The sequence below is a fragment of the Nomascus leucogenys genome, chromosome 5 (assembly GCF_006542625.1).
Source record: "Nomascus leucogenys isolate Asia chromosome 5, Asia_NLE_v1, whole genome shotgun sequence".
In the NCBI taxonomy this organism is placed as follows: Eukaryota; Metazoa; Chordata; class Mammalia; order Primates; family Hylobatidae; genus Nomascus; species Nomascus leucogenys.
In genome coordinates this window covers 22,431,764-22,457,795 of record NC_044385.1, presented here as the reverse complement: position 1 = coordinate 22,457,795, position 26,032 = coordinate 22,431,764, and the positions used below count along the sequence as shown (strand labels likewise).

General features: G+C 36.6%; 1 protein-coding gene across 5 annotated transcripts in view; it reads right to left on the bottom strand.

Moving 5' to 3' along the window:
- Positions 1-216: 216 nt before the first annotated feature.
- Positions 217-26,032, bottom strand: part of ENAH (ENAH actin regulator) — a 158,003-nt gene continuing 132,187 nt past the window's right edge. For 3 of the 5 annotated variants that reach the window (XM_030812809.1, XM_030812810.1, XM_030812811.1), the window contains 10 exons: positions 25,384-25,715; positions 23,379-24,173; positions 20,798-21,102; positions 19,039-19,184; positions 18,825-18,882; positions 18,014-18,062; positions 14,177-14,243; positions 6,926-7,004; positions 4,265-4,322; positions 217-3,730 (listed from right to left, as the gene is read on the bottom strand). In XM_030812809.1, the coding sequence (XP_030668669.1) occupies positions 3,693-3,730; positions 4,265-4,322; positions 6,926-7,004; positions 14,177-14,243; positions 18,014-18,062; positions 18,825-18,882; positions 19,039-19,184; positions 20,798-21,102; positions 23,379-24,173; positions 25,384-25,715 (1,927 nt within the window). In that variant the 3' untranslated portion in view covers positions 217-3,692. The remainder of the gene's footprint in view (positions 3,731-4,264; positions 4,323-6,925; positions 7,005-14,176; positions 14,244-18,013; positions 18,063-18,824; positions 18,883-19,038; positions 19,185-20,797; positions 21,103-23,378; positions 24,174-25,383; positions 25,716-26,032) is intronic. The other 2 variants (XM_030812812.1, XM_030812813.1) reach the window with 1 other exon arrangement.

Below are 26,032 nucleotides of genomic sequence, written 5' to 3'. Positions count from 1 at the left end.
AGAGCAAAAAAAAAAAAAAATCAGCTGAAAATTTTACAACTGTGAACTCTGTAATGGCTGCAAATGTTAATGAATATTGGGAACACGCGGTCCACGATAAGTGGAGAGGAGAATGGAGGGGGTGAAAGGGGGAAAATTTGGGTCTGGTCAAAGAAAAAAATACAAGGATTGTATTTTTGTATTTCTAATGAAGACATCAGAATTATAAAATGGAACTCAAAATTAATACTTTATAATAGAGAAAAAGTACTACTGCTTATATGTAGGTTTTAAAAAATCAGCATCATGTATAAACACCATACACATTTTGCTATACTTAAAATTCATTACTCGATAATGCCCTTTACCACACAATGTCCTTTACCATGCAAACTACATAAAGGAAAAATCTAACTGCATGAATGAGTTTTAAGTATCTGAACGTGTTGCAGAACAAAATGGAATAAAAATTAAACACTTATCATCATCTTGACTATAAGAGGAAGTTACTGTGTCAAGGTGGGCAGAGAGAAAATAAGAAGAGGGAACACCCAACAGTTATTTCAAACAAAAAGTAGACACATCATCACACATTTCTTTTGTATACATTACTTAGTATTCACGACTTCTATGAAATCTTTAAAGAATAGTGACGTGACATGTAAACTTTTAAGTAGTAAAGTCTTGGACTTTAAAAGGTGTTTTTCACATCCAATATAACTTACTTTAAAACAAATTATTTCAGAAGATTATCTAAGTGTCACAAACAAGCAACATATATATACTGCAATTTTATTTCAATCGCACAAACGAAGTTAGCGTGTAGGAAACTTAAATGAAACAAATATAAACAAAATAGTTACGGTAAAAATAGCAGAAAACTGAAAATTCTAAAAAGGAAGTACACCTAAAAGCATGAGAATTCAACATTCATTAGTGTTTCATCTTCAGTTTTGATTGACACTTGATGCTTGCAAATTTTTAAACAAACTTTTAAATCATGATGACTATTCTGAAGAGATTTCAGCACCAGCACTAAGATTTGTACATTCAGTTTGTTTGCAATTGACTTGTGAGCCATTTACATAGTGGATAGTACAGATTTGTCACAGGTCAGATCACAGTGTTGAGGAAAGCAGTCCCTTCCTGTCATTAGAAAGGATCCCCTAAACTGTACTCAGCTTAAGACATCCAATGTACAAGAGCACAAAAACCATCATCATAATGTGGTTCCAAGGAACATAGTTTTGATAAGGTAACTTAGGCTTCTGTTTCCCGTTTTAATTACTGAAATCTCTAATAATGACACCGCTGTCATGTATGATAGCAAATGTATATAATAATTCATTCAGACTTCTTGGAAAGAACACATTTAGTAATCTGGGATGATGGAAAATATAGCATGATTCAACACTGGTTTTTTTTTTTTTTTTTTTGTCATTTTACAGAGACATCATGTTAATATTAGACCAAGGCACAAAACGTTTAGTGCATAAACCCAGTTTAAGATTTAGCATTTTATTTTAGTCTCTTATCTTAGTTTGGACCACTTGTACCCAGTACTCTACCTACTATAGACTATTTAACTTACCCAACAAAATCAAAAGAGGTTGCTGACCAGATTTATAGGGGACATAACTGTTTATATTATCAAAGTGTTTGCATAACCAAAAGTACAATAATAAAGATGAAAATGCCTCCTATTTCTTTTAGAAAATAATACTTAATAAGCTTGCTGCATCTTTGATGTTTTTACTACTACTGCATGACAATGAATATCTGATAGAAAAAAGAAATGTATACTTGAATTGATAGCTCATCCATCACAGCTTAATCTAAAAATGAAATTTCTACAGAAACAGGAACTATTTTGACAAAGAAAAAAAATCCCTCATCCAAACTTCTCTGTAGTGGTAAAGGCTGCAAATTCGCAGCGTTTAGAAAACTACACTATCGACAAGCTTTGCTTTATGGACAGAGACGTACAAAATCTAGAAAGCAGATGAAAGTGATTATTTCAAAATTTTAGTAAAACTTCTGAAAAACAGAGTTCAAAGCAAGTATGGCACATAACAACTCAAGCATAAATCAAGATGGAGAGCCTGGAGAGTTTGATTTCTCAAATTTTCCAAAAAGCTATCATTGCAACATATAGGATTTCTCCCCTATTTTAACCTTACCAGTTTCAAAGGAAAGAAAAGGGAGTGGCTTCCATATAGACAGCACGTGCGCGAGAGCACACACACGCAGGGTGGCAGGCAGAGTGTCTAATTCCTTCTTCCCACCACCCAAGTCTCACTTTATTTATTAAAAGAAAACTGCAGAACTTCTCATTGGTTTTCCTTTACCTAATGATTTCTGTGACCTTAATTGCTGCCATCATTGTTATTTCTTGCATTTCAACATAACAAAATTCAAAAGCAGCTTCATTCAGGAACACGTATCTAAACACCTGTGTAACAGCAGGGGTACCTAGGTAATAATAACTGCCAAATTCAGTGATCAAACATTTGAGTTCCACAGTTAAGATGTTATGTGAAGCTCAGAATCATGTTTCAGACCATTGAAATTACTGGTTAAAATACAAATAGCTGAAGACATGATGTGAAAGATTAAGTACTTGGTTTTGTAACATATTTACCAATTAAAGTCACAAAATATTCCTCATTATTATTCATGCAGGTAACTGAGAAAAAGATAGTGCAGAAATCAACTTTAAATAAAAAATTATTCCTCCCCTTCCTCCCACTCCCATATACTCTACAAAATGTTTTCCCTGGGACTAGGCCTTGAAAAGGCCACTACATATTAGTGTGACATGCATTATTGTCTGCAATTAAAAAAGCTAACCTTGTGGTGATTGTAATTACATTATAAAAATGTCCACATGCATAAATCTAAAAAAGGTTGAAAACCTACAGTAAATCTACAATATAGTGTTTACATTTGACCACTGGTTTGTGTTATGTAGAAGTCATAGATTTGGTAAAGCATTGTAACAATTTAGGAAGGCATCTAAATCTTTAAATTCTGGACAAATTTTATGTTTTAATCTACAAAATTGCATGAAGGCTAACTCGAGAAACTTCCTATCATCCTAAAATTCCTCAAGCTGAAGAAACATTTTTCGGACACTTTCTTATAAATATTACCCTTTGAAAGCACTTACAATTCCATTTGTTCCACATATTATGATCTTAACTTACATAGGGCTGATCTCAATTATTCATGGAATATCAAACATGATAGGAAGAACAAACCTGAGAGAAACATTACAATACAATAGCAAACTTGCTCAATTCTTTACCAGCACTCTCTGCAAAAAAACTTCCTAAGCCTTTCTCCTCTTTATTTTAGCAATGTATTGTGGAAAATGTGTGACTTTATCTTGATAGGAAACTATTTCAATGCGTGGTGATCTTGCCTGATGGGTTTTAGTATTTTCTGCATAACTGTTACAGGAACTCTTATATGATTCTCTTCCATTCTGTTGTAAAGGCCAGAAAAAAGCAGCAAACGGAGAGGGAAAGAGCTTATCACCAGAGTCATAATGTCTGAAGGCTTTTAGAGTAGGTTGGTTTTTCCCTCCTTCTGTTTGTCTCCATTTTCTTCTTACAACTCATAAAATGTAGGGGTTTGCTGTTGTGAACAGTTGTTGTCTGTAGGATTTTTTTCCTCCAGATTAAAGTCCTATCTCTCCTTAGTCTGTTCCTCTATGCAGTATTTGACTTGCTCAGTTCCTGCCTGATTGCTGGATGGAAAAGAACAAGTATTGAAAAGAAACATAATGATAAAGTAAGATAAATGAGTGATTCATTCTTAAGAAACTTTAAGGATTGTGCTCAAACTCACAGTAATAAGAAGATTAACTTTGCATCTTTCATTGCACACATCTTTAATATTAGAAAGATGATACTAATTTCTATATATTTATTTTTTCCTTTTGTATACAAAATGAAAACACTGATTATGTGGGTTCAAAAACAAGAGGGCACTGGGATAGGTGAGTAGAGGTAACCTAGAGAAAGATCTGTTCATGTGGTTTTCCATCTAAGAAAAGACAACACCTGAAATTTAGGGATATTGTTTAATCCCTATTTATAAAAATAATTTCCATTATATGAAGGAGAAACCTCCTCCCCAAAACCCTAATCCTAAAAGGGCAGGACTATAGAAATCATTGCCCTCAACTAATCAACTAGGTATTTCCTTATTTGCATTTTCTTAAAAATGGTGAACCTTAAACATAGTTTTATAGGAATAGTAAATTTGTCCAGACACTTACCATCAATGAGCTCTTCTTTTAGCTTTGTTAATTCCTTTCTCATTTCATCTAAAATGTCCTAAAATATTAGAGAAAAATATCAGAAATACAGAAAAAAATTACCACTAAAGAGATTCTTACTCATATAAAATTTTAAGAATGTCGTACAATATGATGTGTAGTTTTTTTTGTTTCCAGAGCCACAATTCTATTTCTTAGAAGACTAGCCTTGGTGAATTTTGTTTTAATATTCTGCCCTTCCCAATCTTGGCTTATTCTAGCCTAGCAATATGTGAAAGAGAATGCTTCCTAAAATTAAGATAATTACTCTGTCATCCAGTGAAACGTATGAGTCAGATAGTTTCTAGAAATGATAACAGCTGTGCTTTTAATCTAGTCCTCTGGGAACAGTCTGAGAGGTGATGCAAAGGAAGTTTAGAGGAGGATGATATTACAGTAAACTGAACAATTGGCTCTTGGCAAATCTGTCCTTTTGTCTGAAGTATGTATGGAGATTTCTTAGGAACCACCATAGCTGCCAAACCATATTTCAAGGAGTCTAGGATTTCCCTGAAGGGACCTCAGAGACTGCCCTAATGGGTAGGCAGGAAGGTGGATGAGGCCCTGGTTGACCCATGCTGTCCAATACGGCAGGCACCAGCCATATGCAGCTGCTGAGCCCTTGAAATGAGGCTAATCTGAAATGAGATGTGCTGTTAAGTATAAAACACACACCAGATTTCAAAGATTTAGTATGACAAAAATAATGTAAAATAACTCATTAGTAATTTATAAAATTGACTACCTATTAAAACATACTTTAAATAATTAAGTAAAGTTTTAAAATTAATGTTGTCCTTTTCTCTGTTTTGTATTTTTAAAATGCAGCTACAGCTGGGCACGGTGGCTCACACCACTGCACTCCAGCCTCGGCAACAAAGCGAGACTCCATCTCAAAAAATAAATAAATAAATAATTAATAAAATTCAGCTACTAGAAAAATTATAAAATATATACGTAGCCCACATTATACTTCTATTTAACTGTAGTGCTCTGGGCCCTCCTTCAAGAACTGCAGATTTGGCCAGGTGTGGTGGCTCACACCTGTAATCCCAGCACTTTGGGAGGCCGAGGTGGGTGATCACTTGAGGCTGGGAATTTGAGACCAGCCTGGCCAACATGGTGAAACCCTGTCTCTACAAAAACTACAAAAGTTAGCCAGGCATGGTGGTGCACACCTGTAATCCCAGCTACTCAGGAGGCTGAGGCAGGAGAATCGCTTGAACCCGGGAGGTGGAGGCTGCAGTGAGCCAAGATCGCACTACTGCACTCCAGCCTGGGCGGCAGAGTGAGACTCTGTCTCAAAAACAAAAAACAAAGAAACAAAAAAACCCCCTGCAGATTTAAGATTAGAGGTCCCATGACAAAGTGACACAATTTTAATGGGTGAAAAGTAATAGCTGTCCTTTGGAAGGATTAGTTTTGAATTGTGTGACTTTAACACTGAATACCCCAGGAAAAATTAAACTGCTCTGTTAAAGTTTACCTTTTGAAAAGCTTCTCATGTTTAAAATAAAACTATCAATTAGTTTGTCTTCATTTTAACAATGGAAAAGACTGAGACACAGAAGTTATTAAATAGACTCACAGATGCCCTGATCCAAATTACTCTTTACATCTCATCCCCCAAATCAAATCTATTCCTCTGTTGTCCTCCAATTCTTCAGATGACCAAGAATTGACCATGTTTTGAAGAGTGTGGAAGTGCTCTATTTTAAAATATTTTTCAAGAAAGCCATGTTCAATACACAGCAAAACAAGGGCTTTTCAAAGACCACATGCTCCCCTTTAAAATTATATAACTCAATTTAACTTTTCAAATAGCTTTGTAGTATAAAAATTCAGTTTATCTAAAAAATGTATTTCACCTCTTCTGTGAATAAGGTATTTTAAATCACAATCTTATCACTTACTACTTTTTCCTGAGTACATAGGTATTAAATATAAGGCATATGTATCCAAATGTGGACAGTATCTTTTTCTTTTTTATAAAATTGAGATAACTGTACACATTTGTTTTGTTACCTAACACAGGCAAGTGTTCACAATTTACTATTAAGCATACTAAATTATGATCCCTTGAAGCCTACAGAGCCTCTACTCCACCCACTACACATTCGTATACTTCCACAATATTTTCTTCAAATAAATTCCTGGAATTCACATCACTGAGTTCAAGGTAAGACATTTATTTTTCAGGCTTTTGATTCTGTTTTCCCAAACTGCTTTTTAGAAAGCCCAAGTATAGAAGAGTGCCTATTTCCTTGCACTCTTGCCAAAATCAGATTTGTTGGGTTCAATTTTGCCGGTATAGTAACTGAAAAGTAAAAGCCCATTGTTTTCGTCACAATTGCGTACCATGCACTTACATTTACACCTTATGCTGTTATCACTGAACCACAGCCCCACCCTCCACTACCTCTGGACCTTCATGCAAACTCAATGAACCGGAAGTGTAGATTTGAAAAAATACAGTACTACTAATGCCACTGTTTAATTTGTATAACAATAGCTCTATCGTCTTTCTAAGTACATTCAGGATCCATGTCAAAGATATGCATATGGCATATTGTTTAAAAAGAAACAAGTACAAATAAAGGAAAGCTGCCACTGAGCACCCACCTGCTTCAGCCTATCATAGTCAAGTCCTTCCGTCTGGACTCCATTGGCACTGGGCTGTGACAAGGGTGTGGATTTTGGTCTGTATAAATGAAATTTCCAGGACAGGTAAACAACATTCTTAATACTTAATGAGTTCATAAATAATTGCAAATTTACCAACCCAACACCAGATTTAAATACATTTCTTTAAAAAAGTCATTTTCTTTAAAAATTATCAAAATTGTAGGGCTGATTAGAACATAAAACAAAATTTTTTCACTTTTCTCAGTACTTCTTATTTATAAAGGAACTAGAAAAAGGTGACAAGATGGTGAGACTTCTTCAGAAAAGAGCAGAAGACGGTATTCTTTGGGCATGAGGTAACCAGGTAACGTGGCACGTTGACCAAGACACTGATGAAGAGGCCAGTTGAAACATCTGAGGCTCAAATAACACAATCTTGTTTTGTCTTTCTTTTGAACTTTTACATTATCTACTTAAATACCTGGGCAAACCAGTGAAAGGAGAAACATAAAGACTTGAATGTTTTACACTAACATAAATCAGCTTACAAAGTTGATGCCTTGGATTGCAGGAAGAAAACATTTTTAGTGAGCATGATTTGCTTTATACATATTATTCCATTTCAAGCATCAAAATAAAAAAAGTTTTAAAAATGTTTATTAGATTAGACTATGTGACTATTTCCTTGTGAAATTTTTTATGGAGACGTCATTTGAATGGCGTGTTTCAGGCTAACTACTTCCATACATTTATTAAATAAAAAGGAAATGCCAGACAAAAGCAGATTGTCAATTACTGCACTTTCGAAAGTTTAGTTTCTATTATAATTCTTAATAAGTCAATTATTAGGTATATTTTAAACAAGTTTCAACACCAAATAAATCAGTCATGGCACCCTCTCCAATTCTGGCAATAAAAGAATCCTCAGTGGAAAACCTAGAGTTTTAATTGGGCACTCCTCTGGGTTCTGGTTTAGTCTAGTAAGTGCCCTCCTTTATGAGCCACAAATAAATGCAATTTAAAACCATCAGGCAAATCATATATTCCCAATTTTGCAGAGTACCAATGTTAGCAATCTGAAGCAAGACCCAACAGGCATAATAAATTTTTCAAAGTTATAATTTTATAATTCTTACAAGACATAAAATACTTTAAACCCATAGGCATGGTTCCTGAAGATTAAACACTGAGTTAATCTGCTTTTTGTTGTTGTTGTTGCTGCTGTTTATGAGATGCAGTCTTGCTCTGTCGCCCAGGCTGGAGTGCAGTGGTGCGATCTTGGCTCACTGCAACCTCCGCCTCCCGGGTTCAAGTGATTCTCCTGCCTCAGCCTCTGGAGTAGCTGGGATTACAGGTGCACCACAATGCCTGGCTAAGTTTTTTGTATTCTGAGTAGAGACGGGGTTTCACCATGTTGGCCAGGCTGGTCTCGAACTCCTGACTTCATGATTTGCCCACTTCAGCCTCCCAAACTGCTGGATGTAGGTGTGAGCCACCATGCCCTGCCTGTTAATCTGCTTTACTATCAAAACGTATTACTGCTTAAAAGACTGTTAGGAAGCAAGTCATCTAATTTTAATTTATTAGGTATCTGCTTATATGAATAGGGGGAAATAATAACTTTCAGAAAATTTCATTCAATAAGCACTGAGCTAGGCATTGTAGGGAATAATATTTGTATGAAATATTTCCTTTCCTCTTGTGAGGCTACACCTTCTTACTTTGCTAGGGAAGACTACTAAATTCCAAGGTCGCTTAAGATTTACTGAGACCCATAAAATGAAGAGTCACGTCTGGCAAATATTCTTAAAGTTTAGGACGTTATTTCATATACTCACTCATGCTACCTATTCCTGTTCTCTAGAATTAAGCTATAATTCATACTCTGCTTTTCTTTTACATTTTCCATTTAAGCGGCCCATTTAGCTAGTTATTTTCTCAAGTTATATAATGAATACCTCTGAAATTCACATGAACAACTACAGTCTGCTATTTAATTGGGCAAGTATGTTATGAATATATCCATATTTACTAGGCAATGCAAAAAATTATTGTTTTGTAATAAACAATTGTGGAAACATGCAAATTTTTAAAAATTTAATTCATGCTAACATGCAATCCATCACCACCACCACCACCATGATAATTAACTAAAGGGGGGAACTTTTCATACTGAAGGAAAGATGTAATCACCACTTTTTTTTTCTTAACTTTTACCAAAAAAGTTTATCAATAACATTATCCCAGGGGGTACTATGTGTGAAAGCAGCAAGATAACTGAGCAGATTTACTACATTTAAAATATATATATATTTTTGGGCACAGGGTCTCATTCTGTCACCCAGGCTGCAGTGTGCATGATCTCAGCTCACCGCAGCCTTGACCTCCTGGGCTCAAGTCTTCTTCCCACCTCAGCCTCCCACAGGCACATGCAACCATGCCCAGCTAATTTTTGTATGTTTTGTAGAGACAGGGTTTAACCACATTGCTTAGGCTAGTCTCAAACTCCTGGACTCAAGTGATCCTCCTGCCTCGGCCTCCCAAAGTGCTGGGATTATAGGCATGAGCCATGGCACCCAGCCTTAAAAATCTCATTGTTAAATGCTATTTTTCTATGTACTAGCAAATTTTCTAAGGAAATCTTTTGGCCAAAACAAACCACCTCAAAAAAAAAAAAAAAAAAAGGCAGAAAAAGCTATTTCACTACCAGGATAAAAACATTTTGCGAAGATTTAACTGGTTGACAAAATTAACTTGTCAAGTATTTTGATCATTAATAGCATAAAAATAATTTTAGCAAGTAATAATTTGGCCAGAGTCTGCTTACAGAACTCCCAACTCACTGCAATAGACATCCACTATGAACACCATTTAATTCATATTCCCAGTGAATTTGATGTATTTTTTAAAAAAATAGATGTGTAAAATAACATAAATATATTTCAGTTATTTCTAACCTATGAGTTTTCATCATAATTGATCACAAAATGAGGGTTTCTCAGGTTTTTATTTTACTTTTTTTTTTTTTTTCTCTAAGAGAGGGTCTCACTCTGTCACCCAGGCTAGGGTGCAGTGGTGTGATCATGGCTCACTGCAGCCTCTAACTCCTATGCACAAGATATCCTACTGTCTTAGCCTCCTGAGTAGCTGGGACTATAGGCACAAGCTACTAGGCCCAGCTAATTTTTTTATTTTTTGTAAAGATGGGGTCTCACTACGTTTCCCAGGCTGGTCTTGAACTCCCGGCCCCAAATGATCCTCCAGCCTTGGCCTCCCAAGGTGCTGAAACTATAGGTGCGAACCACCGTGCTGGGCCAGTTTTTATTATTTTATGATGAGAGCGTTGCCTTTAAACATCTGCCTATAAATGACTGTACTACTATATTTAAGTCCCTATTCTGCCAAATTAATTGTGTAACTGAAAAGCATTTGAGGATTATTTTTAGCTGTCAATTTTTTTTAATTAAGAAAAAAACTAGTTCATATCTTAAGTCTTCTTAATTAAAAAATGGTGTAATAGGGCTCATCCCAGAAAACAATCTACTCAGGGTGTTAGAAGTTAAATTGTCCAAGATAATTTACTACAAAGTATCTAGGAAACAGAGATTTTCCTCAAAGAATCAATTATCCACTACCATGGCTGTAATATTAGTCCATGTTCCAGTAACAGATGGAAAAGGATCTTCTATTCAACTTTTTTGAAATCTTGTCTTATAATCATAAGACGAACAGCCTTTAAAAGAAAATGCTTAAGCTACAAATGGTCTAGATAATATATGTGGCCTTAGATTCCCAGTCTAGTATTCCTAACATGTTTATCATTTGTATTTATCCTAATCCAACTGTGAAGTGATGGCAGAATTTTTAAAAGGTATTCAAAATAAAGAAAAAAAAATCTCCCTTGTGGTGATTACCAATCCAGGTAGAAAAAGCTCAGCCCTATCCTGAACATGTTATTTAAAAGTCTCAAATCACAACGTCACAGCAGGATGATACCTGTGTAATGAATCATAGGACCTGTTGTCAAAAACAATCTGATTTTTCCTTGGAGAATCCCGTCTATGAAGGGGAAAACCATTGAAAGGGATACACAATAGAACTTTAAAAAATAATTCTCATTATGTTACTGTTTTATAGGTTGTTAATAGCAAACAAAACAAGAATTGAGTCTATTAACCTTAAAATAACCAATTTTTCCCCAATAAGAAAGATAATTTTAAGACTACTTTTAGTTATGCGAAGATACCAGTTACAGAAAATTTTAAAAATCATTACACAATGGCTACTTTTTATAGGTTGTAGGCACAGTAAGTATATAAAAGTATACAAAATTAACTCTTCTCAGGAGGCATGTAAAGGACTAGTTTTCCCATCTTGAATACATGATCTGTAAGGTCTTAATAACCACAGATGAATGCACCAACTTCCCAAATGTTATAATCCAGTCACAGTTTAAAGCATTTTTAACCAAACATTCTTGCTTTTACTCTGACATCTTCACTTAACAAATACAGCAATATGCAATATCTCATGCATATTATGGGACATTAATCCATCTTACCACTAACATAATTTTGACAAAGCTATTCCAAAGAGAAATGGGCACCTTCACTACAATGCAAGGATAAGACATACTTAAAGCAGCTAATACACTTGCTTTCCAAAGGAACAGGGGAGATAACTTAGGAAGAAAAGCAATATAGTTCTTACTCTTTTAAACGTATTTTAAAAATCCTTCATGGTTTAAAACAGCTTTTGGTGAAATTTTAAAACCTATATATCAGTAGTTGGATCAAATCTATCAAAAGATATATGAGTGGTCAGGAAATAATCAGGAGTTTCAGAATTTCTATTTTGGGAAAGGGGAGAAAAACCACCTAACAGAATTGGAACATGATTATGGTGCACTACTGGATATTAAGAATCAAGATTCAACTCATCTATATAAAATTATTTTCAAAATGATGACCTTTAGAGCACTTACTAAATTTCCAAGTCTAAAAAAAAAATCTTTTTTCCCTATCCTGTAATTAGGAAAAATAAAAAAATCTTTCAAAGAACAACTTTTCCTTTACTAAATGGACCAAATACATCAAAGAATGTATTCCATTTGGAGAACCTCGTCCATGTCCCTTCTAAGACATGACTTCTGCCATCAACGTAGGCTTAGCTTTAGTTCACTATGGAATGCAGATCAATGAAGCATGATGAAGAGAAAGGACAAATGACACATGACAGGTCTGCAGACTGGAGTGCAACAGCGTGATACCAGGTCACTGCAACCTCCGTCTCCCAGGTTCAAGTGATTCTCTTGTCTCAGCCTCCCAAGTAGCTGGGATCGCAGGTGTGCGCCACCATGCCCAGCTAATTTTTGTATTTTTAGTAGAGATGGGGTTTCATCATGTTAGCCAAGCTGGTCTCGAATTCATGACCTCAAGTGATCTACCCACTTGATTTTAAGATAGCTTCATCTTTTCCAATTTGTATTTTGAAAAATTCAAAACTACAGAAAAATTAAAAGGATAGTACAGTGAATATGCGTATACCCATTTTCTAGGTTTAACAGTTGTCAACATTTTGCCCCACTTGTCTTAACTATCTACATATCCACACTTTTTTCCCCTTTACTAAATGGACCAAATACATCAAAGAATGTATTCCATTTGGAGAACCTCGTCCATGTCCCTTCTAAGACATGACTTCCGCCATCAACGTAGGCAAATCCCAAAGTGCTGGGATTACAGGCATGAGCCACCACACCTGGCCAGCTCCTTGTTACGGGCTTAATAAATCAGTACTTCATAATGTGCTACTGAAGAAAATCCGTAACTAGTAGATATGTGTTAGAAGGCCATCTCAGTTAGGAGTCTGAGAAACATAAATGTGCAATTTTTCTACTCTACTGAAAACACATGTCCACCAAAAGCAATTCCCCCTTTCTTCTAAAGTAAAATACGATCATCTTTCAATCACTTAGAAACTAAAAGCTTTTATACATTCCAAAAGGCCTAGTTTCTTTGTGGAGCTTAAACAATTGTGTCATTACCAAATCTTTCCTACTAGCAGAAAGAACCACATAGAAAGCCAAATCCAAATTCAGACTTAGACTAACACAGAACAGGTCTGTGATAATATAAAGTCTATCCTTGTACTTATCTTTATTAGGTTTCTATAATTAGAGTCAAGTTGCTTTTTATGAGACAAAAATAAGGCAAATAGCTCAGAAAGAAAAGACAAAATACCTTTTTTCTAAATACATACTTTTTTTTTTTCTGGGAAAAATACAAGTCCTTTAAACTGTCTCATAAACCAAGAAAAGGTTTCATCTATGTTCAGGAGCTGTGATATAAATTTAGTCATGAAAATAAAGTATGCCTAGCTAAAGGAAGAACAAATTTGCCTAAATATGCCCAGATGTACTTGTAGAAACAAGTATTAACTAGCCTTGTTTCTGGATACTATCTTTTCTAACTTGATTACACTTACAAGTTTCAAATGAGATAGGGAAATACATGTTTCTACTTTACAGATTCAAAGATGTATGTTTTATTTTGCTCTCTTTTCTCTCCAGCTGATATTCAGGTTAAAAAAAGGCTCCAAAAATTATTTTTATATATATATATATATATATATATATATATATATATATATATATAAATCTATGTCATTGGGACTAATGGGGAAATGTGACTATATACTATATTAGATAATATTATTGTTCAATGTTAAATTTCTTGAGAGTAATGACGGTATTCTGGTTACATAGCAGATGTCCTGGTTCTTCAAAAAAACACTGAAGTATTTAGGGTAAAACAGTTCTTATTTGTGAATTGCTTTCAAACTAATCAGAGGGGAAAAAAGTGTGGATATGTAGATAGTTAAGACAAGTGAGGCAAAATGTTGACAACTGTTAAACCTAGGAAATGGGTATACGCATATTCACTGTACTATCCTTTTAATTTTTCTGTAGTTTTGAATTTTTCAAAATACAAATTGGAAAAGACGAAGCTATCTTAAAATCTCAGATCATCTGGTTAATAAATATAAGGTAGAATTTATCAATCACTAGTAATGTAGATGAGTAATATATAATGAGGCTTGGTGGTCGTCCAATACTAGGAGGATCATGAGAGTTTTATGGGCTCCTCTGTATAATTTCTTACCATTCAATTTTTTTCTACACTAAGAATGCATTAATTTCTTTTTTTATACAAATAAAATATAAAACTTAGAGAAAAAAATTGATACCTGGAGATAACAGGTGACTTGCTGCCATTCATTGTATTTGTTCTTTCCCAAGGTTTTCTTGTCGGTTCTTTAAAAATAAAAAACAAAAGCTATTAAATATATGCTTCCACAGTTATTATAAAACAAATAACAAAATACTAAATCTCATTATACCTGTTTACACAGTAGTAATATAAATATTTAAATTCTAAACTTTAATTGAAATCTGTAAGGACTCTAATTTGCACAATGCCAGACCTTAAAATGAGAAGAAATTATAAGCTAGTACAGTAAGTTTCCAAGGAAAAACTTACATTGTTAAGTCTAAAATATTATCATTCTATAACCTGGATAGTAAGGAGTTTCTCTAATAAAGAAAGGATAGTAAGAATAAAGTAGGATAATTTTTAAAATTAGGATGGTTCAATTAATTAAAATGGAATAGTATTACCGACACTGTTTTAAATTATTTTTAGTGCCAATGATAAAAACAATAAGTATAACTTATAATATGTTCATGTATTTCAACATTTAATCTAAATCCAAATAGTGCCTCTTGGGGAAAAAAATAGGAACAACTCAAAATAAATATCAGAATCCTGAAATTCTATTGTACTTCCTTGATTCTTAAACAATTAATTCTTGGGCCTTAGCCGATTATTCCAGTGAAATATAAACAAGCTCGCTCTAAGCTCTTATTACAAAAGACACTATGTAGGCAGTGACTCACTACTTGGCTGTCTATTGTGCTTGAATTGTTTTTCTAATCTGGGCTGACTCACTGATGCTGTCACTGGCCTCGCTACATGACTGGGTAAAATCAGAAGTGGAATCTTCTCATGGAGGAAGAATTTGGGCCACATGAGAATGAAGTCTATTCATGAGTTGTGATCTCACTGTATAGTTTTAACTAAAACTGCTCTGAGTTCCAATGCAGCTCCTCAACCGGCTTCTGCACATTCTCAGGTAGCTAACGGTCTCTCTTTAAAGTACACTTAACGCAAAAATAAACTCACACTCTTCCATGAAGCCCTGCTTTTGGTTCTGGATTTCTTGTTGCATGCAGGCATTAGGTGTGAAACCTTAAAGTCATTATTGATCTTGCTTTACTCCTCATCAACCAAATTCCTTCATTTTTATATTCTTTCTTTTGTATTCTAACAGCTAACACAGTCTCTCAATGACCGCCACAGTGGTGGCAAGTTCCATACTTGACCAGGAAGATCAAATAATCAGATGGGGTTTGGGACAGGCAGAATCGGAAACATATCCAACTGACACCAGCCCCAGCAGGTGAAAAGAGGGAAGTCCTGAATGAAACTGAGGGACACCTGGACAGGGAGAGGAACGGTCATCGGACCCTGTCACTAAGGAGGAGGCAGGTGGAAGGATGAGGGAGTAATTCCAAAGTGGCTAAGATGTAGCAAGTGCTACCTTTTAACAGCTGGCTGAGGTCCTTTCTCAATCAGCCAAACCAGAACCATCTTTTAGTCTTAAAAGGGCTCATCTGGTTCAGCTGGCCCTGCGGAAGCTGAGAAGCAAGGGCCTCTTCTCTCCAAAGAGCTCGGGTGTGTTTCAGGAGGGGCAAGGCTGGGTTCCCTTCAGAGGATCTTTACTGGCATGCATATGGAGCTTCCTAATTGGTCTGCCTATCTCAATCCTCCCTAGTTTCAATGGGAAAACCATAAGTGCCATTTCAATGTGCCTCAAATAGTTTCAGTGGATTAAATGTCCACTGAACTCAGTACTTGCAGGATAAAGTCTAAACTCTTGATAATTTTATAAAAGGCTCTCAACATTTTTGTTTCTAACTCATAGTTTCAACCTTTTCCCTACAATACTCCTCAAAAAGATTCCCTGTTCTAGTCTATTTCCTATTTCCTAATCTCTCTTTGCTCATCTCCAACTCCATACCTTGCTCATGCTATACTTACATCCTGAAATATCACACCTTCCCTCACTTTCAGCCAAACTAAATACTCTTCAAGGAATAATAAGTCACTTTTCTCTACAAAGATGACTCAGGTGACTCATATATGTCATTCCCTCCCTCTTTGACACATTACTTAGTATCCAACAAGTGGTTGTAAAAGGTTAACTTCACACCTGAGTGTCTCATCTTCCCAGCTGGACCATGAGTTTTTTTGGGCTTAGAACCTGTACCTTTCACTTCAGGTGCCTGACACAATGTCAGTTTAAAAACGGAATGAAACAAGTGACAAAAGAGGCCCTGCCCTTTTTGATTTTATATATATGACACACACACAAAACCTGTGCCTTAGTTTTTCATATTTTATATAAGGGGTTATACATTAGATAAGGAATTTTTAACTTGGAGTCCATGGATAACCTTCAAGAAATTCATGAACATTCTGAAATTATGAACAAATCTGAATAAAAATACAATTTTCCTCCCTGGAAAGAGGATCTGTAGCTCTCATCATATTCTAAAGGTTCTGTGACCCTAAAGTATGGTTCGGATTTACTACATCTATGCGGTACTAATGAGAGTATACATAATTAATTTTGGCTTACAGAAAGAAGGATAAAGCTAAAATAAGTGGGTCACAAATCAGTGAATTTTTAATGAAAATAACATAAACTGAGTCCTATTCAGAGGGAAAACAAAGCCATGATGTTAATTATGGTACAGCAATCAGCCTACTGAAGAGTCACTATTTAATAATAAGAATGAGGAATGGGGGGGTGGTGAAAAGATGGATTACAATCACAAAAACAAAAACTTCAGAAGTACTTAAAAAAAAAAAAAGGAATTCTACGTGGCACACTGTGGCTCACGCCTGTAATCCTAGAACTTGGGAGACTGAGACAGGTGGATCATTTGAGCTCAGGAGTTTGAGACCAGCCTGGGCAACATGGTGAAACCCTGTCTCTACCAAAAATGCAAACAATTAGCCAGGAGTGGTGCCATGTGCCTGTGGCCCCAGCTACTTAGGGGGTTGGGGGGCTAAGGTGGGAGGATCACTTGAGCCCAGGAGGTGGAGGTTGCGGTGAGACAAGATCGCACCATTGCACTCCAGCCTGGGCAACAGAGTGAGACCCCATCTCAAAAAAATTTTAAAAATGAAAATTAAAAAGGGAATTGTAGATGCAGCTGGTTGTCTTTAAATCAAAACTGTAGGAATATAAGCATTTCTCTATAATGGTTTCCTATGGACCACTCTAGACATTAACTCATCAAGTTTATTTATGTCGTTTCATTCCAGAATAGATAAGGAGTTCAATAGATAGTCCAGCCCTTAGTCTTTAATCAAATATGAGGAAATAACATGTGAACATGTAATGAGTTCGCATTCTCATCTTGGATACAGTACTCATCAAGTACCTCTAGTGAAATATACTTTGTTAATATTCTAGGTGATTTACTGGTTGCTCAAGAATTCTCAATGTCAGAAATTTCACTGAATTCAAGAACACTTCCCCAGAATTTTAAGGAGACTTTTTAAGTTTACAAATCAGAAACTTTATTCCCTTAATTATCAATATCACCCAAATGAATGGCTAGGACATCCTTCTCAATTTGAGAATGTTATGAAGCAGACTGCAGTACTAACTAACATGCTCACTTTATTTTTACCTCTAGAAAAACAATTATGAAAAATACTCTCGTCACCTAATGGTACATTAATACTTTCCCTGTTTTAGTAAGTAACCTCAAGAAAGTAACAGCAGCTTCCAGGAGGAAGAAAGTTAATGTTTTCGGGTGTGAACAAAGAACTCTGGCACTTTAGTGTCCAGTCACTTGGTCCAAACATGGGGAAAGGGGGAATTTTTAACTGGGGAGTATTAATATTTAGAGAAAGTTTATAAAGGTTAAAATATTTATCTTGAACTTACCAGGTGTACTTGTTGAAGAGGCCTTAGAAGTTACAGGCTCTGAATCTTCCTAAATATACAGATATATATTAATATCACATCTACCAGTCCCCTGTTGCTATATACATTTAGTGTTTTATACGTCCACTTCTAATATTCTTTCTGCCACTCCCCACTTTCTCTTTCATCGGTCTTCTCTCCCTTTCATTTCAGCTTAGACTTTCTTCTCCTGTCTTCAACCACCTCCCCCTCCTTCGACCCTCCCCACAGCTCCTTTCCTCATGTGTTCTCCCTGAGAACTTTCACTAGCCAATGCTACAAAGCCAGACACAAGAGACAGATTTGAGGAACGGCATCTAAGGTGGCCAAATGGAGCAGGGGGAACATATTATTTGTTGCACACCAATATACAGCACAGACAAAGCAGAGTTTGCCCAGCTGAATCAGGGAGGAGGACATGAAGGTTACATTCTTAAGGGGCACAGCCAATAACCATCGAGCTCCTAAGGAAAACATATGAATTTAGGCGAATTACTTCCTTTTAAATTAATGCAAGGGAACTGAGATTCTAAGAGATAAAGTAGTGAAATGTCGTTCACTCATTTAAGGAACAGTATTAAACTCCACATATTCAACTCATTTTACTAAGACTGCCATTAAAAATTTATAAATAACAGTCAAAACAAGCCACTTCACATGCATAGTTAAAAATTAGCAAATATAAGTTCAAACTAATTAAGCCCAAATTAAATAAATGCTGACACTATTTCCTGAATAAGCTGTGCTTGAATTCCATATTTTAAGGTATGGTAGACTATCTTTATTAACTTACACCTTTGTCCTCTTTTTGTTCTGTTTCTATTGTTGATCCCTTTTCAGCAATTCTTCTCCTACAAAGAAGGCAAATCCGATTTTTAAAAATATTATCTGATTCAATATAAAAACCACTTCTCTATGAGGAAAGAAGTGCATCTAGTTAGTTGTATTTGGAATAAAATTAAAATCCTCTCAATTCTGGGCATGTCCATTATAATGAAATTCCTTACCTCCTGGCCAGCAGGGCACTCATTTCTTCCATTAAACCACTACCCCCTAAAGGAAGGGGTCCATTTCCACGGCCTGTATCTGTTTTAGATGAGGCCGAGTTCACACCAATAGCATTCCCTCCACTTGGGAAAGAGGTATCCTCCATCTTAATGAGAATATACAGACATAATCAACTCCTATGTTAGACAACCATATTTTTATTAATATATTACATCTAAAACAGAAAGAAACATCAGCATTAATTTTAAAAAAACCTAAGTATTATTTTTTAAGCTTTAAGAACCAAGATTCTTAGCATTGACTTTATATATCAACAAGAGTTTATCAAAACTACTTATCACCAAGAATGCAATAAAACAGTATCATGTATCTCTTCCTGTGCTGCCATGAAAAGGGCATGACTTTGCTTTGATAATACTCCTGCTAAAACAACCCCTGCATAACTTGAATCTAATCTTGAGGAAAAATCAGATTTCTCCTCTGATGAGGAAAATGAGAAAAGATGAGAAAAGCCAAACTGAAGGATAACAGGCAAAATAACTGCCCTACAGTCTTCAAAAATGCCAGTATTATGAAAGAGAGAGGAACTGTCATAAAGTATATCAAAGGGACATTATAACTAAATGCAATAAATGATCTTGCACTAGGAAAAAAACTGTCACTAAAGATGTCATTGGACTATAGATGAAATTTGAATAATACATTTGTAGATTACAGTATTCTATCAATGTTAACTTTCCTGATTTTGATAATTATACTACTGGTTATGCAGGTAAATGTCCTCGTTCTTATAAAATTCACACTGAGGTACTTAGGAAAATAGAAGCTTGTGTCTCTGAGTTACTCTCAAATCATTCAAACAAAAGTGCATGTATAGGCCGGGTGCGATGGCTCACACCTGTAATCCCGGCACTGTGGGAGGCTGAGGCGGGTGGATCACCTGAGGTCAGGATTTCAAGACCAGTCTGGTCAACATCGCGAAACCCTATCTCTACTAAAAATACAAAAATTAGCTGAGCATGGTGGTGGGTGCCTGTAATCCCAGCTACTCAGGAGGCTGAGGCAGAATCGCTTGAACCTGGGAGGTGGAGGCTGCAGTGAGCTGAGATCGCGCCATTGCACTCCAGTCTGGATAACAAGAGTGAAACTCCGTCTCAAAAGGAAAAAAAAAAAAAAAGTGCATATGTAAAGAAGGAAACATATCCAAAGAAGCAATAAAAAGGCAAATACTGGTAAAATGTTAATAGGTGAATGTAGGTGATGAATTTATAGAAATTATTTATACTATTCTTACAACTTCACTATAAAAATTTAAATTATATCAATTTTTAATTTTTATTTATTTTTCGAGACGAAGTCTCACTCTGTCACCCAGGCTAGAGTGCAGTGGCACGATCTCGGCTCACTGCAACCTCCACCTCCCGGGTTGAAGCGATTCTTCTGCCTCAGCCTCCTGAGCAGCTGGGATTATAGGCATTATACACACCTGGCTAAGTTGTGTATTTTTAGTGAGATAGGGTTTTACCATGTTGGCCAGCCTGGTCTTGAACTCCTGACCTCAGATGATTGGCCCATCACAGCCTCCCAAAGTGCAGGGATTATACAGGTATGAGCCACCGCGCCCAGGTAAATTATTTCAATTTTTTAAATCAATGAAGTTCATAACAGTTCATAAAATTAGAATACAATAAATTCAACATTTTAGGTATTTAGGAAGAATAAGACATATTAAAAAAAAATTTTCAGAAAGGTATTTACCCGTGACACTTTCCTAAGTTTTGCTCCGGCAATTGCAGCTGCAAGTCCAGTTAAAGGGCGATTGTCTTCTGACATGGATGCCAAAAAGAATCCAGATGCAGGGAGGGGTGGGGCAGGAGGTGGTGGTGGAGGAGGGGGTACTTGATTAGGGAGAGGAGGGGGAGGAGGGGGCGGCGGAGGCCCAGTGGATGGGAGTGGAGGAGGTGGAGGGGGCCCTGGGGGAGGAGGGAGGGCTACTGAAGCCTGTGCAGGCCCTGGTGGGAGTGGTGGAGGAGGTGGAGGTGCAAGTGGTCCCAAGACAATGCCTGAGAGAGAGAAATGTTAAGTAAGACCATCAACAACAGAGCTGGGTGATATTATTTTATGTGGGAAGGTATACAGAATGCCATGCTCAATTAAACTGACTCATGTATTCACTTAATGAGTCCAATTTATCATAGTTGTAAAAGTCTAGGTCAGTTTTTGAAAGATACTGAAATGTAAGGTCCAAGTATATATAACTACTTACTTTAGGTTAGAGCTTTAGTAATAGAACTATGCAACAGATCATCTAATTAAGATTTTTTTTTTTCATGAGGATTTGGTAAATAAGCAAAATAAATACTTCTAAATTTGGAAAAGAGGTAAGCATCCCTGAAAAAACAAACTAGTATATAGGATGGCAGTTAGTACTACTTGAAATAACAGACCCAAAATAATCCACATTAACCTTAAGTGTTGAGACAGTAAATTCAGTAACAATGAACACATGCATTTAGTTGTTTACAGTCAAAGTGGCTGTATTAAAAACATGAAGGAGGAGTAAATCCCAGCTTCAGCCATTTAATTCAATGGATAGCCAAGGCTGAGAATCACTGAAGTAAAGGAATTCACTAGTACAAAGTAAAACCTCAAAATAACGCTCGGAAATAAGTAAATACCATAGGATTTGAAGTAGAGTTGTTTTATCCCACAAAATGGGGGGCAAGAAGAGAAATGTTCAAATGTTATAAAATCATAAAGGTAGTGAACAAGAATTTATTTAATAACAGAATCCTGAAATAGTAGGTGCTCCTTTAGTTAAGGTTTAAGAGGGGTGTTTTCAGAACGAATAAAATGCTATTTTGCACACTGGGTGGTAATTGCTAACTTTTTCAGCTTGAGCAGTTACACAAGCAGAAAACATAAATTGTTAAAAGAAGCATCTAGAAATAGTCTGTCTCTTCTGTAGGGGTTGTTAAGAGTTCTGAAGGTACAGCAGGTCACTTTGTCAGGCTGGCTGTGCCCATTTTGTACAGTATTAACTGTCATGGTGAAACCAAACTGAACATCTTAGAATTCTGACTAACCTTTTAAGCAAATTTGGTAAGTCAACAACAACAAAAATATATATATACAGCAATAACAAGCCTTGCAATGCTTCTTTAAGTACAAATTTGTTTTCAGTTTTCTTTCTGTAGTCCTCCTTAAATCATATTTTATAAACTAGGGTTGCCAAGCATCTTCTTATTTACTTACAGAACCACGTCCTTTTCTACTTACAAATAATCCACTTAGAGATTACATCCTCCCTTCCCTGTTACCATAACAATAAGGTGGGGGGTGGGGAGAATAACTACAGAGGATGCTATTCTCTCTCGATTACCCCTTCAAGCCACTACTTATTGTAATTTTGGACCTTGGAACCCTTTAGGGCATATACGAAGCCTGCCATCCTCTCTACTCCTCCTGCAAAGTCATAATGCTCCAAGGGTTAGGGTGACACCTACCCTGAAAGTCCAACATGGGGCATCTAATATAGGAAAGGCAAGAAGGAAACAGGGCCCAAGACCAGAACTGCTCCACAGGAAACTCTGGGATGATGTATCTAATGACTACAGTTGGGCACTAAATATATCTAAGTCTCCCAGAAAATGAGGGAAAACAATTTAGATCATGTATTTATTGTGTGGTAGATCAATGTGTCAAGCAAAGTTTTCCCAGTGAAAGAAATGTATTGGCTGGGTGAGGTGGCTCACACCTGTAATCCCAGCAATTCTGGGAGGCCGAAGGGGGCAGATCACATGAGGTCAGGAGTTCAAGACCAGCCTGGCCAACATGACAAAACCCCGTTTCTACTAAAAATACAAAAACTAGCCAGGTGTGGTGGTATGTGCCTGTAACTCCAGCTACTCAGCTGGCTGAGGCAGGAGAATCGCTGGAACCCGGGAGGCAGAGGTTGCAGTGAGCTGAGATCGTGCCACTCTACTCCAGCCTGGGCAACACAGCAAGACTCTGTCTCAAAAAAACAAAGAAAAGAAAAAAAAAAGAAAAAAAGAAAGAAATGTATTATGAGGGGCTCTTAAATACTAGAAAACATCTTTAACTGTGATACTGTAAAAGATACCAAACCTAGTTCAATATGGAAATTCCTCCAAATGCAATTAATCCAACAGGAAAAACATTTTTCCACTTTAATTTTTTTAATTAAAAAAAAATGGCATTATGGCATATAAATGTTCAACGATCAAAACCATCCTACCCATCCATTCAGGCAATTAAAGTCGCTGCTATATAACATTTTCAAGTGATTAGCTGTTAGTAGCAATAATGAAAGCCTTACCCTGTTGGGCTGGAGTCTCGGCCGGCTGAGAGGCTGCCTGCAAGCCTGGCTCAGAAGCAGAAGAGTCTCCCAGCACAGAGTTTAGAGGAGTCTCAACAGAGGCAGGGGCAGCTGCAGAGGGAGAAGGGAGAACACTAGGCTTGGATGAGGGAGTTGAGGCAATAGGGGTGCTTGGAGGAGGAGAAGCTTGAGATCCACAGTGTGAGAGTGATGCGAGGGAAGGCAGTGGAGGCGGCGGCGGAGGAGCTGCTGGCCCTGAGGTAGGCGGTGGAGACACTGGGTATGTTACAGAGTCAACCAGCCCATTGGGTGCTGTTGGTGATGGAGGCATTTGGGGCACAGGAGAAGAAACACAAACAGGGAGGACAGGCCTCGGACCAGTAGCTTTGCCTGGGGGGCTGCTAATCATTATTGGAGGAGATGGAGGGAGGGGCGAAAAATTGGAAGTAGACCAGGCACAGGGCTTCGTAGCTGGAGGCTGAGAAGAGGGTGTGTTCACAGGAGAAGAAGGTCGAGAGTTTTTGTTCAGAGGACGAGGAACTGTAGCATAATGGGGAAGAACAGGGTGAAAGGCTGAACCTAAAGATGTTGCAAAACGTGTCGCTGAGTGTCGCAGTGGTGGTGTAGGGGGTGTGGAAGTAGGTGGCAAAGCAGTCACTACAGCATAATCAGGAGTGGCATCTGACACTGGAGCTGAGATGACTTTAGCGTATGATGGAGGAGGTGCTGAAGGAGGCTGGCAACTGGAATACTCAGGAAGTGGAGCGTTATACAGGGAGCTGTCTGAAGATGGAGCTGGACAGAAGGTGGAAAGCAGCAGCAAAAGACAGGATAAAAAAGGAGAGAGAAAAAGGGAGCTAGTGAAGCCACAAAACCAGCATTCAGACACAATGTATAAATGTAGACTACAGTTAGTATCAGAGAATTAGGCACAAACGCAAATAACTATTTTCACCCAAGAATATTTTAACTTGTAAATACATTTTGAGATTCAGAAGGGGATGAAATAAGTTTCCTTTTTACCTAATAAGTGGATTAATAAATTTAATTGACTAATTTCTTTTACAAGAAAAAGCTAGTATTAGTCTTAATTTTTATTTAGTCCACAAGAAAAAGGACATTAAAATCACATGACTAGGACCATAAACAGAGGAATAAATTTAGTTGTTTTTTTAAAAACAACAAATAGCAAAACTAGTAAAGCTGGCAAAACATTTAATACGAAGGGTGAGAAACCTCCTATTCAATGCTAATTTGTGGAAAAGTTTTGTTTTGTTGGCCATAACTCCAGAAAATAGATAGCTAAAAATACATAAATTAACTTAAACAATAAACCAACCAACCAACCACTATTTAATCAAACCACATTGAGACTTTTTATAGAGGCCATAAGGAATATTCTTAAATCCTATAATGAATGCTAATTTTAATAAACGTTAAAATATCTCAAACTTTCAGCCATATATTAACCCTTATGTCTTTCAGTAAATTCCATCAGATTCCATAATTTTCACTAATTTTTCATAATACTAGAAAGCATATTTAAATAACTAGTCTTAGAGAATATTTCTCTAAAATAATTCTTCCTCCAAAATCTTTAGAATGCAATCAAGCAAATTTCTTGCTGAATGGTACTACAGTACTATAGTATTTGAGACAATTTAAGTGATCTCATGAGGGAAATATATTTGAAGTTCATCCAGTAAAAAAATTTCCCATAAAAACACACTTACACTTTATAGCCATTTTATAGGGAGTTAGAAGAATTAGAATGGCAGAATAAAAATTTCCAAGAGCTTTCTTTAAGTCTCCAAGCAATAAAAGCAATACAGAGAGAAATAAAAGGAAAATGTTAAAGTAGTAATTGCTGCATATTTTTCATAATTTCAAATTGTATGGCTTAATCCCAAACATCTCAAATGTGAAATATTTTAACACATGACTGCACAAGAGACATCATCCAAGCTCAGATACAAGAACACAGAAGAGTTTGTAAACTTCTTACCAGCACTTGATATTCTGCGCTCTCTCTCCCATTCCAGCTGTTCCCTTTCTAACTGCTCTTGTCGCTCCCTTTCTTGCCTCTCCCGTTCCAGTCTCTCCAGCCTCTCTCGTTCTTGTCTTTCTTGCCTCTCCCGGTCCAGGCGTTCCTGCCGCTCCAGGCGTTCCTGCCGTTCCCGTTCTTGTCTCTCTCTCTCCAGCTGTTCTTGTTCCAGTCGCTCCCTCTCCAGCCTTTCCCTTTCTAACCTCTCTCTCTCCAACCTTTCTCTTTCCATTCTTTCTCGCTCCAGCCTTTCCCGCTCCAGCTCCTTTTGCCGTTGCTGTTCTTGTAGTTGTCTGAAAAAAAAAAAAAAAAAAGTAAAAACATGCATCTATGGCTACTCATCATGAAAAAGCGATTCTTTTCACCTATGTAAACTGTTTCTGAGTCAAATAAAAGCAATGTAGAGCATGCAAACATCTCTCCTCCCACATGAAGGCTACCTTGGATAGAGATTGTTTCATACAAATAAAAATCATTTCTCCTATTAGCATCATATTGGCTGAATGCTTCAGCACATTACACTAACATTTCATTTTATTCTGTACTTTTCATGAGTACTGTTGCAAGTAAATGAATTTTCCAAATAACATACCACTTTAATAACCAAGTC